General features: G+C 48.3%; 1 protein-coding gene across 3 annotated transcripts in view; it reads left to right on the top strand.

Annotated features, from left to right (window-relative positions):
- Window positions 1-15197, top strand: part of TMEM63B (transmembrane protein 63B) — a 506581-nt gene that overhangs the window by 232075 nt on the left and 259309 nt on the right. For all 3 annotated transcript variants that reach the window (XM_069608789.1, XM_069608792.1, XM_069608790.1), the window contains exon 2: window positions 4985-5186. In XM_069608789.1, coding sequence (XP_069464890.1) covers window positions 5004-5186 — 183 coding nt within the window. In that variant the 5' untranslated portion in view covers window positions 4985-5003. The remainder of the gene's footprint in view (window positions 1-4984; window positions 5187-15197) is intronic.

The raw sequence follows: 15197 nt of genomic DNA, 5'->3' as shown, positions 1-15197 counted from the left end.
GACCAGGGGAGTTAAAAGATTTTCAGTCTCCTGATCCAGACTTTCCAATCAGTTACCAAATTCTACCCATGGTAGCACATGTGTTTCTAGTGTTAGGCCCCTGTTGAAGCAGCAGCTCTTCAGGCAGGTGTTAAGTATAAGTTCCAGCAGCGTAAAGGTCAGCGAGTTATCAGCGATTGATTTCACAATGGCCATATATAAATGTTCCAGCTGAGACCAATGAATTGAAACGATCCAGAGGACCTCATTTTGTTTGTTCCACCCACGCGGCTGTCACCCTAGCCCATTAACAACCCCTTGAAACATGTCTTGCAACTTGCTCCTCCCGCACCCCAGTGGAGTCACAGTTCCACAACTACTGTGCTGCTTGGGTGCTTTTGGCGATGTCGTTTTGAATGAAAGGTCTTAGTCGATGACCGCACCGAGAGATTTTGTACTGGGCCAGACGCAGCCTATAACCCGTGCCAATTCTGAACTTGGACGTGATTGGCGGGGCTTCCTAGGAAGAATGAATTCAAGTATTTCTCAAGAAGGTGGTGGACGTCAAAGCTTGGATGAAAGACAGACCGCGCTTGAGTCGATGGATGTGATTGGATATTTGGCTAACGCTGCCTGTTCTCGGCATGGTGGTGTATCTTGATGTTGGTGTTGGCAAGGAGTTCCCGCAGAGGTTCCATGGGGGCTCGAAGATGACTGGTGGGGCAGGATGGAGCCTGGTGGAGCTCCGCAGATCACAGAGTGGTGCTGGGATGTGCTTTGGCTCCTCGGGAAGGAAATGGTGTCTGTTGGAGAGCTAGGAGGGGAACCTCTGCAGGGCTTTTCAGGAGCAGCATGTGTCCTCTTCAGGCCCCTGGATTCAGTTACCAAGTTTAGTTTATTTGTACCGTGCACCGAGCCCGGAGGCATCTGGGCGCTGTGCTTACAAGTTACAATATAAAGCAGAAAGGCACAGAAGAACGTTGCAAGGCAGTGAAAGAAGCTGAAGTGACCCGCATGTCGGGGCGCGAGCTGCTATCGCCGCGTTTGGGGACCGCAGATAAAATGGACGCAAAATCCCCGGTCTATGAACATGCCCCATTCCGTTAAGTAAGTTAGTTTCCAGTCCTGGTTCTTCTTTGAATCTGGGAATTGTAGTTCCAGGTTTTTATTGGAAACTATAGGCCTCCAAGCCCCAGAATATAAAGACGAAGCAGGACTGGCCCAGATATGTACCTAATGGAATGGGGTGGGTTGAAAGGGGTGCAAACCTCTGTTCTATTTTGTGCAGCTGAGCCACTTAAGGAACGCTATGAAGAGGTGGTAGAACATGCCTGCTCTTAACTTTGCATTCTGGGACATGTAGTCTGGGATGACCCCATTACAAATGCAAGACTAAAAGTCCCAGAATGCAAAGTTTAAACCAGGACTTGAGTAGTTACTCCAGAATAGAATGGATAAAGTTGGCATGTATGGATGCACCCTTCAGTAAAGTGCCCCATAGCCTTCCTTGGGGTCCAAACTGTTGGATTTCATTGTGAAAATGCGACTTAGTTTACATATCCCAGCCCTGAGTCGTCATTTCACCATATACTGAATTCTGGGAGTTGTAGTCTTGGTTCACTACCATTCAGTCCACTGCACTGCAGTAAAACGAAGGTAAAAGCAAAGCCCAGGACTGGAGCATTCTGTCCCATGACATGGATTCCAATTAGGCAACTCCTTTTCTTGCAGGGGAGACACATGAGATGATATGGCATTTTTATAGCGCGCCTATACACAAGTGTTTCAAGATGCGACGAGGCAACGGAGGGGGAACAGAGGGAAGACCGAGAATTCGATCCTACTAGGCCAGGTGACGTTGAGATCGCGCAAGTACAGGGGAAGGGGAGAAGTGCAGGGGCAAAAGGGGAGGGGCCAGTGCAGTACACAAGATAACCATAAAAAATAAATAAAAAGTGTGGGCAACTGATGGCAAGTGCGGCCAGCTGGTGGCAAGTGCAAGGGCAGACCTCAGGGAAGCTGTTCCAGAGGGAGGCCCCGAGCAGAAGAGAGAGATCTACCACCAACTCGTTGCTTGGAGAAGCGACTGACCCTGAGGGAGTTGGCTTTATAAAGATAATCTAATCTCATTTTTTTTAAATATCTGGTTGGTGGAGGTCTATTTTAGATCATCCAACATAGATTGCAGCATCTCTCTTGACTACAATGTCCTGCCTATAAGTGCTCGTGATTGTGTTTTCTAGATCGGGCCAATCGGTTGCAAGGAAACCCCGGCATGGATCGGCCACCCACTCTCCTCCTCAGTGCTACCTGCGCTGGACTCTCTGCTCTAGGCCCGTACATGATCCGCTTGCACCCTGTGTCGTCATCAGGAGGACCTGTATCCAGTCCTGGTCTATTTCACAAGATCGCTTTGCATTCTGGTTGCTGAAGTTCTGCTTTTTTCAATTATATAATGGTCCTACAAGTTCCAACCAGCAAAGTGCTGTGTAAAGAAAGCAGCGCTGGATACAGGTGGCTATACTGACACGGGTCCAAGTCGCAGCTGTGTTATTCACTGCTTTGTGAGCTTTGCCTCACGTCTCCCACGCGCTTTCCGGTTTTTAATGGAATCTGTAACTTGGGTGGGGAGGGGGGGAGAGGCTGCATTGCTGCTTTTCTTGGCGCAGGCTCTCAAGCTTGTCTGTTCATACCGGTCCTGTTTTTTTCCCTCGGAATTCTGGGACTTGTAGTTCTGACCTAAAAATAGGAAAAGCCAAGCTACCAGAACCTGAGTGCAAAGACTAAGACCAGGACTGGGTGGCCTGCTTGCCCCTGACTTTGGGGTACTTCCGAGCTCTGATGTTGCCCCCGACAGAAGCTCGATTCTCTTGGAGGAATCCCTCGCCATCTGGGCATTGCTTCACGCTTCACCCCCCAGGGGTGACCGTCTCGTCCGTGAGTCCAGTAATTGTACCCTGGAGTATGGAATCGGAGTGGGCAGGGTAGCTCAGCCTGTCCAGCGTACACCCATTGACTGGTAGGGCACGATTTCTAATCCCTGCATGCCCACTCTGCCCATGAGCGGACGAAACTAGAGAACTCATGCAAGACCCTAGAGACGTTTAATTGTGTACTGGTTGGCAGGGGTGTTGCTACACTAATGTCGAGACTCGGGGCTAGCTAGCCTTTTGGTTGTAGCCCCTGAGCTTCTATGCGGGGGTACAACCAAAAGACCCGGGGCTAATAGACCCCCCCACCCCCCGACTCCAGCAACACCTCCGCTGGTTGGTATAGAAATTGGTACTGGCACCCTGGAGAGAATGTTGGAATCCTGGAAGCCAATCAGACCTTCGGCATAATTCTCCAGTTTGGCCATGGGAGCCGCGCGCGCTCAGGATGCCTGGTGCGTCTCTGGATGCCGCCTGCCCCCACCGTTCCCGTCTGTCCTGATACATTCTGGTTTCACCATCACCGTCTTGTGGCCAATGCTGGATTTGACTTTTATGGATTCACGATGCATCACCCTTTTGAGATATAAGGGCACTGGTTGGTGTGGGCCTGTTTACAATTTAGATTTTAGTGTTTGTTCAACCAACAATTGTCGTTTTTGTACACCATTTTTTAAGATGATGTTGGTCAAGATTATAAAAACAAGAAAATAAATTTAACTAACAATGTCTTTGTCTATAAATCCCTGCTTATAAGTAGTTTCTCTTCCGTGGAAGGGATTGCTTCTTTCTTAGAGTTTGTTATACATTATAAATGCTTAGAGGGTCGGTACTTGTCCATTGTTCAAGAAGTTGCTACTCCAACACGATTGTCACGCCCAAAACGCGTAAGGTGCGCGCCGGTGGGTCCAGTTTTCCCACCCGGGCTGCCCATCACTGGAGCGCACTGCCACCTCACGTAAGAATGTTCGAGTCCCACCAAGCCTTCCGCAAAGCCATTAAAACCAAGCTCTTTGTATGAAATGTACCCGACTTCTTTCTGTAAACTGCGTAATGCATATCGTGAGTCACATGTATTTATGCGTGTATCTGTGTAACCAAGAGACCTCTGGTCACCTGTTTTACTATCTGAATCAAAAGCCTTACAACTACATGTAACAGCGCCCCGATGCATCTGGGCTGCATGTGCGCTATACAAATGCAAATAAATAAAAAAAAAAAATTGACAATTGTGCCCTTTGTATGCCATCTTAGAGTGACTTTTAAAGTTAGAGAGGCAAAGGATAGCATCTGGTGCTAACAGCCTTAGTGACTGCCACCACGGGCTATATGGGTAGCTATGCCCCCTGAGCCCTCGTTATGCAAAGGATAGCATCTGGTGCTAACAGCCTTAGTGACTGCCACCACGGGCTATATGGGTAGCTATGCCCCCTGAGCCCTCGTTATGCGCCCTTCTTTGCTTTCGGCCCATGAATCTTGCTACCTAGTATAAAACTGCCTGTATTGCACATGGCTGCTGGCAATCGTGCTTAATTATTCTATATAACGTGAATACCAAACCTTGTCCACTAGAGGCCGCACTCGTAGGGCAGGATTTAGGGGATGGCCTAGCCTAGCCGGGCAGTGCCAGGGATGTTTTGGTGCCAGTCTTGACTTCACCAGATCTGCATGGAGAGGGAGGCGGCTGGCAGTGTCAGGGGCATAACTGACACCCTTAATCCTCTACGCTGCAGGTGTGGTGTGGTGGGAAGTTCCCCAGGGCAGTTTAGGGTGCGTGGATGTCCATGGGTGAAGAGAATCCCAGTGCCCACTTACCACAATTTGCAGGGGTGCCCAATCATGTTGTTTTGCCTCACCACATGCAGCACCTGCAATCCAATGGTCATTCCTTTCCCTCATTGCTTCCATTAGAGAGGGCCTCCAGCTAAGCTATCAGAACTGTGCTATACAAGTCCGTTGATAGATTCATGCATTCACTGATGCTCTTTGAACTGCTTTGGTCAAAGTGCTTTATAAGTATACAATCAACAATGAATGTGACTTTACTCACCTGTGCCTCTCCCTCTTTTTTGCAGGTAAGATGAACAACTGAGAATGATGCCCGCCGGCCTGCTAGTAACCCTGGGGAGCGCGGGCGCCTCCTGCACGGGCAGCGACTGCGGCAATGCCACTACGAAGGACTACTGCTACAGCGCGCGCATCCGCAGCACTGTACTGCAGGGCCTGCCGTTTGGAGGGGTGCCCACTGTGCTGGCCCTCGACTTCATGTGCTTTCTGGTGAGTGGCGCGAGCGAGCCACACGCCTCACGCGCCTCACGCAGTGCCACGTGCATGCTGATGCCCCGAGTGATGAGGATGTGCGCTTCTGAAACACTTCATGTTAATGAGATTTATACCACGCACCACTGCCCTTTTCATGCGCTCTATCTATCTATCTATCTATCTATCTATCTATCTATCTATCTATCTATCTATCTATCTATCTATTCGAATGCAAAATCATCAAATTATTTTTCTTTTAATCCATTTGGCCGTCAATATATGTGGGGGAGACACGCCATTACCTTAATTATTACCCTTAGCCACCCCCATATATATATTTTTGGATACATTTTGGGATAAAAAAAAGTGATGGTTTGCATACAACCAAATCACCTGCTATAGAATCTTCCTATCCCGCCACTGACCTTAGCCGAAGACCACGGCTAGTGGCCTGTTTGTGTTTGAAAAATATACAGTGGGCACGCGGGCATGGACAGTGGGCTTGAAATCTTTTAAAATGGTGGGCGTGGCTGATGGCCATCACCAAAGGCCATGTCTAGTGGTCCATTTGTGTTTTAAAATGCACCGCGGGCTGTCGAATTTCGCAAAAGGTATCACCTGGCTCATGGGCACGTGCCCTGGAAGCTGGCAGTTTCCGGGCTGTTCACCAGGAGGACACTCTTCTCACCAATGATACTTCGGAAGACCCCTGGGTCCAGGAGTTGCTCTTCTCTGGGCCAACTTCCAAAGAATTTGCTTCTGCAACGTTTGGCAGCAGAATATTTGAGCATCAGTCCAGGGTTCACAGTAAGTCTCTGTTTCTATGTGTTTAACCTCTCACTTCTATAACCTTCGGCTCCCTCCTGGACTTCCTATCATTCCTGTTACCTGCACTGGCCGGGGAACTTTGCACGGGTTCTACCTCAGGGCTGTTCTGTTTCTTCCTATTTCCTTCATTGGGGCCCTCTTGGCTTTGCAGCCCTTGGCTGCACGCAGTTCAGGTGCTAAGTACTGACTTGACCCCCAAGCCCTTGCAGGTAGCGTACTGTTCACACTCCTGAATGTTTCTCGGGTAATTGTATATGCGGCTCCGCGATTGGCCAGTGCTGGAGGTTTCAGCACCATTCTCAGACCACGCAGTGCACCCACCACCGGTCATGCCACCACCACACTTCCAATTGGGTTAAATTCTGTATGCTCTTGGTCGACTACCAAGATACTCTCTGGGCGTCCCACGCTCAGCCTTTTCCACGTCACTCGATCTCTTCTCAATAGGTACACCTTCATATCGCCTGGTCTCCCTCCTCCGGGCAGGTAGGCCGCTGGACCAGTTTCGCCTTTACCCGGTCTTTCGATCGCCCTCTTGTTTCCACTTTCTTGTTCTACCACTACTACGGCTACTGCCGAGCCCCTGCCGACATCCCCAACGTGCTTGTGTGTTCCGACGAATCATACCCTGCATGTTGGTCTCCTTCTCTGGACTCTCTCGTCCTCTCATTCGGTTTCTGCTTCGCCCTCAGACACAAGTCCTTCTTTGCTTTTTAGTTTAAATAGGGACTTGCTCAGTGTAACTTCAGCTCAATTGACAACAACTAGTTGAGCATTCTTCCTAATTGATTGTAACTTGATCTTTGTCCCTGTACTCATTATAGCAAGGTTGTCTGACAGTTTACAGTAACACATGGTTTTAGACTGTTTCATATGTAGAGAGTCTGTTGATGTTGGTATTAGCTTGTAGGGCCGAGAATTAAAGGGGTTGAATGCCAGACTCTCGTCCTTGTCCCAAGAAGGGAAGTTACTCTCTATGAGGTCCTCCCGCATGAGGCCGAAACGTCTGAGGAGGATTGTGGTCTCGTGCAGAAGAGATATGACCTAGCAGTTTTGGGTGGACAGCTCCTTTTGAGGTGGGACCAAGCCTGATTTGCATATGGTCTTTAACCTTCTGTAATGGTTTGGCAGGCTGAAGAACGATGGTTTGGAGGGTTGCCGAGAGCAATTCCAGGGGTTAGTATTAATTCTAAACCTTCCAGCCATTACCTCTTTTGTTTTGTATAAGTACTCTTCCTGCATGTTACCACCCCCAGGGTGACTATTGGTTAGCGACCGCACCTCCCTAGCCTCATGGAAAGGGGCTCCCCTCTGGGGAGAAGTGACGCCATCTAGAGGATCGTCACAGTACTGTAAGGATTCATCCAGCATCACTAGCCAATGGCATCATCCATTAAGGAACCTACAGAGGTCATGGTGTATTGATGTGATCCTCACCGAGGACTGAGCAGTGTTTGTCAATACTGTCACTACTCTGGCAAGGGAAGGGTGCTACTGTGCCTCGTCAGCATCCCCTGGGAAATTGATGCCCTGGAACCAAGTCTTCTCCTGAATTCTCTCCTTGGTCTTCATGACCCGTTCGTGACCAACATGGGTGCCCTTCTGGTGAGACTCTATGCCAGAACAATGCAAGTGTCTGAGTAACACCCCTTCTGGCCTTGAATCTCCTTTCTAGCCTCGTATGTCCTTTGACGATAGCCAGCCAGCACATTCTTCCATTTCCTGGTCACGTGGTCCTGAATACCCACTTGGAAGCACACACCTTGTGCTGCTGCTGATTGGATTGCATCCAGTGCTGATGTAATAGGCCTGGCCCTTTCCACAAGCAGCACGGCCTGTTCTCCATCTCTCTCTCTCTCTCTCTCTCTCTCTCTCTCTCTCTCTCTCATTAGCTCAGTTCTTTCCTTCTCTTTTGTGCTTTCCCTCTTTCTCATTCATTTTCTCTTTCCTGTTTCTCTTTTCTCTTTACTCCTCTTCCTCTTTCTCTCTCTCTTTTGCTGGCTCTTTCTCTCGCTCCTGTCTGGTTGCATGGTGCAGGAGGAGTCGCCTCGGTTGATGGCTCTGGGGCGATATTGAAATGATGAAAATGATACTCTTGCAGCTGGAGCACCCATTTCTCAATCTTTTTGGGTGATCTTGTGGTAGAGTCTGTGACCTATGTCCCTCAACTGTTTATGATCCATCACTACTGTGATGGCATGGCCATCCTCTTGGGAGGATAGCTCAGGGGCAATGCGCTCGCCTCGGAAGCAAGACGACACGGAGCACCACAGGCTCGATCCCCAGGTCCGCGCTTAGAAACCGCTGGGTAATAAGCGTGTTATAAATAGCCTATCCTATCATATCATATAGCATATCATACAAGTACAGGTAAAAGTGCCAGCAGCCCATGTCATGGCAATGGCTTCTTTTTCGATATGAGAGTGTCACTGTTCAGTAGCAGTGAGTGCCTGACCTGCATAGGCAATGGGCCTGACTTCTCCTGCGATTTATTTCTTCAATACAAAGGCACCAAGCCCATAGCAGCCATCATCCCCTATCAGTTCCAGAATTCGGTGATGGTAGTCTCATCCGACAAGGCACCTTTTATGCCCTTGAATGGGTTTTCTTGGGTGAAGATAGACTTATTGAAGGAAACTAGTGGATGAAAGTTTGAGAAGTTGATCACTAAGGTGATATTAGGAATAAACGGTCAGGTTCAGTGTTAGATGGACACTTGTAACTGTCAGAGGACCGATGCCGAGATTCTGGTCTCACTTGTGCTTTGGTATCCATGTCGGTGGTAGAGATCTTGGCGTGGCGTTTTCTTTGCGTGGAACGGGCATTGTGCAGAAATGGACGACTGTCTCTGGACGCCACCCTGCCTGATGAATGTAATACCAGACAGGGAAACGGCCGGAACCAGCCACCAACCAGGAAAAACTCACACGGGGAAAAAACCTGATCGAGATGACTGCTGTGTGGTGTGGTGGCTGTGTAGCTGATCTAATCCAGAAGTAGTCTCACAATTTCCTATTACACAAAGGAAGACGGATAAGGCACAATCTTGAAAGGATAAAGCAGCACAGGAAAAGGCAACGACAATTAAGGTCCAGGGCAGGCTGAAGTAAATCGAAGCAGGAGGAGACCCGAAAAGTACAGAGCAGGGAAGGAAGAACAAGGAAGGACCGGAGAGAAAAAATGGGGGACCAGGAATGTAGAAAAACACACAGGGAGCGATGAGCTAATGATTACCCTAGCGTTGAGACGCACCAAGCCGTGTCTGGCAGGAACTGATGACTGCTACAGTAACACAGTAGCCTTCTGCGCTGACAGCGTGGCGCCATGTTGGAAACACACAGCCCTCCTGAACTGTGGATAATATGATAAACTGCACACCGTCATATGGGCAGCGGGTTGACATATCTTGGACCTTCGTTGGGTCAATTGATACTCCTTCGCTAACCCCAATCTGTTCTTGTACCACTCACACTTACTTCAATGTAGCATCAGGCTGCTGTTTTTTAGCAAGAGTGTAACTGCACCTGATGTGGTTTCTCTGTTACTGCAAATATTAGAGAGTCATTACTGACATTGGTCTCTCCTACGATGTCTGCAATTAATATTCGTATTGTGTGTTGAACAATGTCAGCTGACGAGGATACCGTGGAGCCGAGATTTCTCCCTCTTCTCAAGCCCTTGTGGTGAGAAGGTGGTGATGTAGCAGTACTCTCACTGTCACTGCAGTTGATAGACTGCTGCATTTGGGTCCAATGTGGTAAGTTACCTGGCATCATTCATACCTGCCAGGGTGGTGTCAGTGGTGGTTAAGAATTCTTCCCTCTTAATGCCTCTTTTGAAGAGCCTCCTATCTACACATAATCTCAACTCTCCTGATTGTTTGACCTTCTTTGTGATGACCACTGGAGTGAGCCATAATCTGGGCCCTTGCCCAATTGTGTCCTCCCTCTCTAGTTTTTCTTGCTCACTCTCAACTATTTTTTTAATGCGGAATGGGATTCAGGGATGTTGCTGCACCGGTGTCTGTGCTGTCTTGTCAATATGAAGGTACGTCTCTTTTGCTTGCAAGTAACCAACCCGCTCAAATAACCCTGAGAGCCCCTCAAGCATGTCGTCCAGTTTCCAGGTGTGGATGATATTTTCAAAATGGATCAGCTGAAGCATTTCAACAGTATCGCAGCTTAGAAGAGCATCTGACTCTGTTTCAATGACCATGTTCTTTGTGTGGACCCCAGTCTTGAAGATGCTCTGTAGTAGGATTGGGGCTATATTACCGGGTATAGTTTCTCATGGATGTTTACAATGGCTTGGCCCTGGTCTTGGGCTATTGCAACAGCCCTCTGACCGTGACATTTATTGAGGCACCTTTGTCCAAGTGCTTTTACCTCAATGCCTTGAATGAGAGCTGTGTGCTTCGGGTGTAACTTCTCTGCCTCTGATTGGTGGCTGACAGAAAGTTCATGTACAACTCAGCATACTACTGTTCATCGATGTCTGAGGCGGCATTGTGATGGGGGACTCTGGCGATTTTCATGTGAACAACCTATTTTCTTAGTTTGACTGCACTCTGAGTAAGTGTTTGACGTTTCTGCTGGAGTATTAGTTCTGCCCTTTGGCTGGATGTTGACCCTGGTAGGGGTCTGTAGTTGCCACATGGCTCTGATATCTTTGTCGTTTCCTGTATGTATCTCTCCTTTCAGGCACTTCTTTGCAGTGGCGCCTTGTTCCTGCTTCACTTTCTTTCTTGCTAGGACCCCTTCAAACTGCTTCGTCTGGAAAAGATCCGGGGCTACGCTAATGTTGGGGCTGTGGAGACTCGGGGCTAGCTAGCCTTTCGACTGCAGCCCATTCGCTTCTATCCAGGGTTACAACCAAAAGACCCGGGGCTACAGACCCCCCAAAATCCTCCTAGCAATGCCTGTGGTTGTACATGTGAGAGTTTGTAGGACCTGGCAAGTTTTGGCATACTGGCAAGCGTTGGTCCCTGGCCCCCCAAGTCATAGACATCGTCACTTTGCAGAGTGACAGCCTCGCATTAGTTGCACCTACATATCTTCATCGGGGATCACCTGTCACTGGGCACAGCCTATCCATAGAAGCCTTTTTAGGACTTGCTCTAGGACTGTTGTGCTTTCCACATCACATCACGGAGCCGCAACTAAATGCGGACTACCAACAAGAAGCCCCCCTCCACTCTGGCGTATCCGTCCCACGCCCGCAACCCACTCACTCTACCCTCCCCCACACAATCAATGGCCTCCTCTCCACACACCCGGAGTTCCACGCCACAGACTCCTTGCGCTGTACTGTGGGTGAAGGCTGCTTCTCCTGTCGGGAGCCTGGTGGCGCAGATGTGTGCATGACCGCTCGCACTCGCCACAGATTTGCGGTTTCTTGCTTCCCTCTCGCCCACCTAGCCCTCGTCTGCGAGCAGGACTTGGCCTTTGCAGCATTTTATCCACAGAGGATGGTTTCCAGATTTGTTTGGAGCACCTCCAGGGAAATGTAGGTCAGGCGAGGCCGCCCCCTTGTGTGGACCGAGGTGCGAACAATTCTACACAAGCTCTCTGCTCAGCCAGTTCTGTTCTTGACATAGGTTTCCACCATCCTAGCTTAGTCAAGTCTCCGAACTACAGCCAGCCTTTACATTCAGCCTATCCCCTTCTCCACCTCTAATGCCCTCCAATTGCATTCAGTGTCTGAGTGTTGCCCTTTCTGGCGCCCTCGTGTGGTCATGAAGAAAACTGCAATTGGCCTCTTGATTCAGACAGATCACTCTTTTGATCAAGGTCTGGTATGTTATGTCGGTGGGATTTATACCACACACCACTGCCATTTTCATGGTCTCCAGGCGCGCTTGCAGATCTGAAACAGAGGGGGTTGGGTTAGAGAGAGGAGAGGGAAGGTGCAAGATAGCTTGGCCGTTGTATAGATGCATGCAGACAGACCAGAGGTAATCTGAGGTCAGCCTGTAAGTCTGTTTCTAGGCACTTGTTTCCAGAGGGGAGCATCATGTGCTTCTGGTGCTAGGACTTAATGGCCACGGGACGTGGTAGACGTTGATTGTAGAGGTGTACCGTTGTTTGAATTCAGATGGGAGGGATTGTTATTGTGCCGCTTGGAGGTAGCGCAGTTGGTATGCGTGCGGAAATTTCTAGCTCTGTGTCCATGGCAGATTGCCGCAAAGTGCTTTGTCCATTCAAGTGTGTTACAAAGACAGGTCTTCAAGGTTTTCCTGATGGTCAAGTAGTCCTCGACTGGGCAGTTTCAGAGTTTTGCTCTGATGGAGAAAGCTGATGCCCCATGTCTCCTTCTAAGGTGGCATGTGGTTTCAGGAAGCGCATCATTGTTGGATCTCAGTGTTCTCCTGGCACGGGATTGTCTTTCATTGGATGGATTTGCCATGGCCATGCAGGGCTCTGGGGTGGAAGCAGTGTGCTTTTGAATGAATTTCTCTTGACCACTAGACAGTAGAATGAGCTGCGATGTGTTCTCTCCTGTCGAGTCTAAGACATCTTGCCACTGTGGTCTGCACCAAAGCTACGATGGCGAGCGTCCTGCATGGGAAGGAGAGATAAGTCGACTGAGCCTAGCTGGTGGAAACCTTTCTTCACCAAAGTGTCCTGACTTGTACTTCTAGCGTGAGTCCGCTGACCATCGGAATCCTTATCTTTGCGGTTTCTGGGCAGGCCCCCATCTCTGTAGGCCTGAGCAATGGTGCTTGTGGTGAGGTGTCCGGGGTTAGTGTAACCTTGTTAGTCATCCGGGTTCAATGGATGAAAGGGATCTCTGTGTCCTTATTGCTGGTAATGTATGAAGGTGACCTCTGTGTCCGTGTTGCTGGTGCTGGATGAAGGTGGTCCAGTGTCCTTGTTGCTGGTAATGGATGAAGGTGATCTGTGTCCTTGTTGCTGGTAATGGATGAAGGTGATCTCTGTGTCCTTGTTGCTGGTAATGGATGAAGGTGATCTCTGTGTCCTTGTTGCTGGTATTGGACGAAGGTGATCTGTGTCCTTGTTGCTGGTAATGGATGAAGGTGATCTCTGTGTCCTTGTTGCTGGTAATGGATGAAGGTGACATCTGTGTCTTTGTTGCTGGTAATGGATGAAGGTGACCTCTGTGTCCGTGTTGCTGGTAATGGATGAAGGTGACCTCTGTGTCCGTGTTGCTGGTAATGGATGAAGGTGATCTGTGTCCTTGTTGCTGGTAATGGATTAAGGGGATCTTTGTCCTTGTTGCTGGTAATGAATGAAGGTGATCTCTGTATCCTTGTTGCTGGTAATGGATGAAGGTGATCTCTGTGTCCTTGTTGCTGGTAATGGATGAAGGTGATCTCTGTGTCCTTGTTGCTGGTAATGGATGAAGGTGATCTCTGTGTCCTTGTTGCTTTTAATGGACGATGGTGACCTCTGTGTCCTTGCTGCTGGTAATGGATGAAGGTGACCTATGTGTCCTTGTTGCTGGTAATGGATGAAGGTGATCTGTGTCCTTGTTGCTGGTAATGGATTAAGGTGATCTCTGTATCCTTGTTGCTGGTAATGGATGAAGGTGATCTCTGTATCCTTGTTGCTGGTAATGGATGAAGGTGATCTCTGTGTCCTTGTTGCTGGTAATGGATGAAGGTGATCTCTGTGTCCTTGTTGCTGGTAATGGATGATGGTGACCTCTGTGTCCTTGCTGCTGGTAATGGATGAAGGTGACCTCTGTGTCCTTGTTGCTGGTAATGGATGAAGGTGATCTCTGTGTCCTTGTTGCTGGTAATGGATGAAGGTGATCTGTGTCCTTGTTGCTGGTAATGGATGAAGGTGATCTCTGTGTCCTTGTTTCTGGTAATGGATGAAGGTGACCTCTGTGTCCTTGTTGCTGGTAATGGATGAAGGTGACCTCTGTGTCCTTGTTGCTGGTAATGGATGAAGGTGATCTCTGTGTCTGTGTTGCTGGTAATGGATGAAGGTGACCTCTGTGTCCTTGTTGCTGGTAATGGATGAAGGTGATCTCTGTGTCCTTGTTGCTGGTAATGGATGAAGGTGACCTCTGTGTCCTTGTTGCTGGTAATGGATGAAGGTGATCTCTGTGTCCTTGTTGCTGGTAATGGATGAAGGTGATCTCTGTGTCCTTGTTGCTGGTAATGGATTAAGGGGATCTTTGTCCTTGTTGCTGGTAATGAATGAAGGTGATCTCTGTGTCCTTGTTGCTGGTAATGGATGAAGGTGATCTCTGTGTCCTTGTTGCTGGTAATGGATTAAGGGGATCTTTGTCCTTGTTGCTGGTAATGAATGAAGGTGATCTCTGTGTCCTTGTTGCTGGTAATGGATGAAGGTGACCTCTGTGTCCTTGTTGCTGGTAATGGATGAAGGTGATCTCTGTGTCCTTGTTGCTGGTAATGGATGAAGGTGACCTCTGTGTCCTTGTTGCTGGTAATGAGTGAAGGTGACCTCTGTGTCCTTGTTGCTGGTAATGGATGAAGGTGACCTCTGTGTCCTTGTTGCTGGTAATGGATGAAGGTGATCTCTGTGTCCTTGTTGCTGGTAATGGATGAAGGTGATCTGTGTCCTTGTTGCTGGTAATGGATGAAGGTGATCTCTGTGTCCTTGTTGCTGGTAATGGATGAAGGTGATCTCTGTGTCCTTGTTGCTGGTAATGGATGAAGGTGATCTCTGTGTCCTTGTTGCTGGTAATGGATGAAGGTGACCTCTGTGTCCTTGTTGCTGGTAATGGCAGCAGGTGAGTCTATGGCTTTTTTGATGAGGCGCCGCGCGCACGTGGAAGAGCACTGGATAAAGTCTGGATTCGTGTGCTGCGCCACCAGCTCTGATGCTGCAGTTGGACCTGAAAGAGAGTTGCCTGGGAGGTTCTGTTCTCCCTTTATTGCAGTCCAGCTTCTTATACCCACTTGATTATTATTTTTTTATTTTTTTTTATTTTTATTTGTATATGGTAAAAAACCTTTACAAATTTGGTACATAATTTATCATATAATAAAAACAATTTGAAAAGAATCACACATTAATCAGTAGGTTTCCTATAAATTACTGTTACACATATAAAACAATAATTTAGAACAATTAATATCCTTTAAAGCTTATATGCATTCTGTTCCCCTTCTCTTTTTACATATCACAATTTAGTTCATTTAATTTAATATCAATATTTGTTAAAATCTGTGTTAGTCTAATAATAAGTTTGGTACTATTGCCA

Source organism: Ambystoma mexicanum, chromosome 4q (assembly GCF_040938575.1).
Source record: "Ambystoma mexicanum isolate Mex_15411 chromosome 4q, UKY_AmexF1_1, whole genome shotgun sequence".
NCBI classification, from domain to species: domain Eukaryota; kingdom Metazoa; phylum Chordata; class Amphibia; order Caudata; family Ambystomatidae; genus Ambystoma; species Ambystoma mexicanum.
Note: the sequence above shows the minus strand (reverse complement) of the source record. Positions and strands in the feature narration are given on the sequence as shown.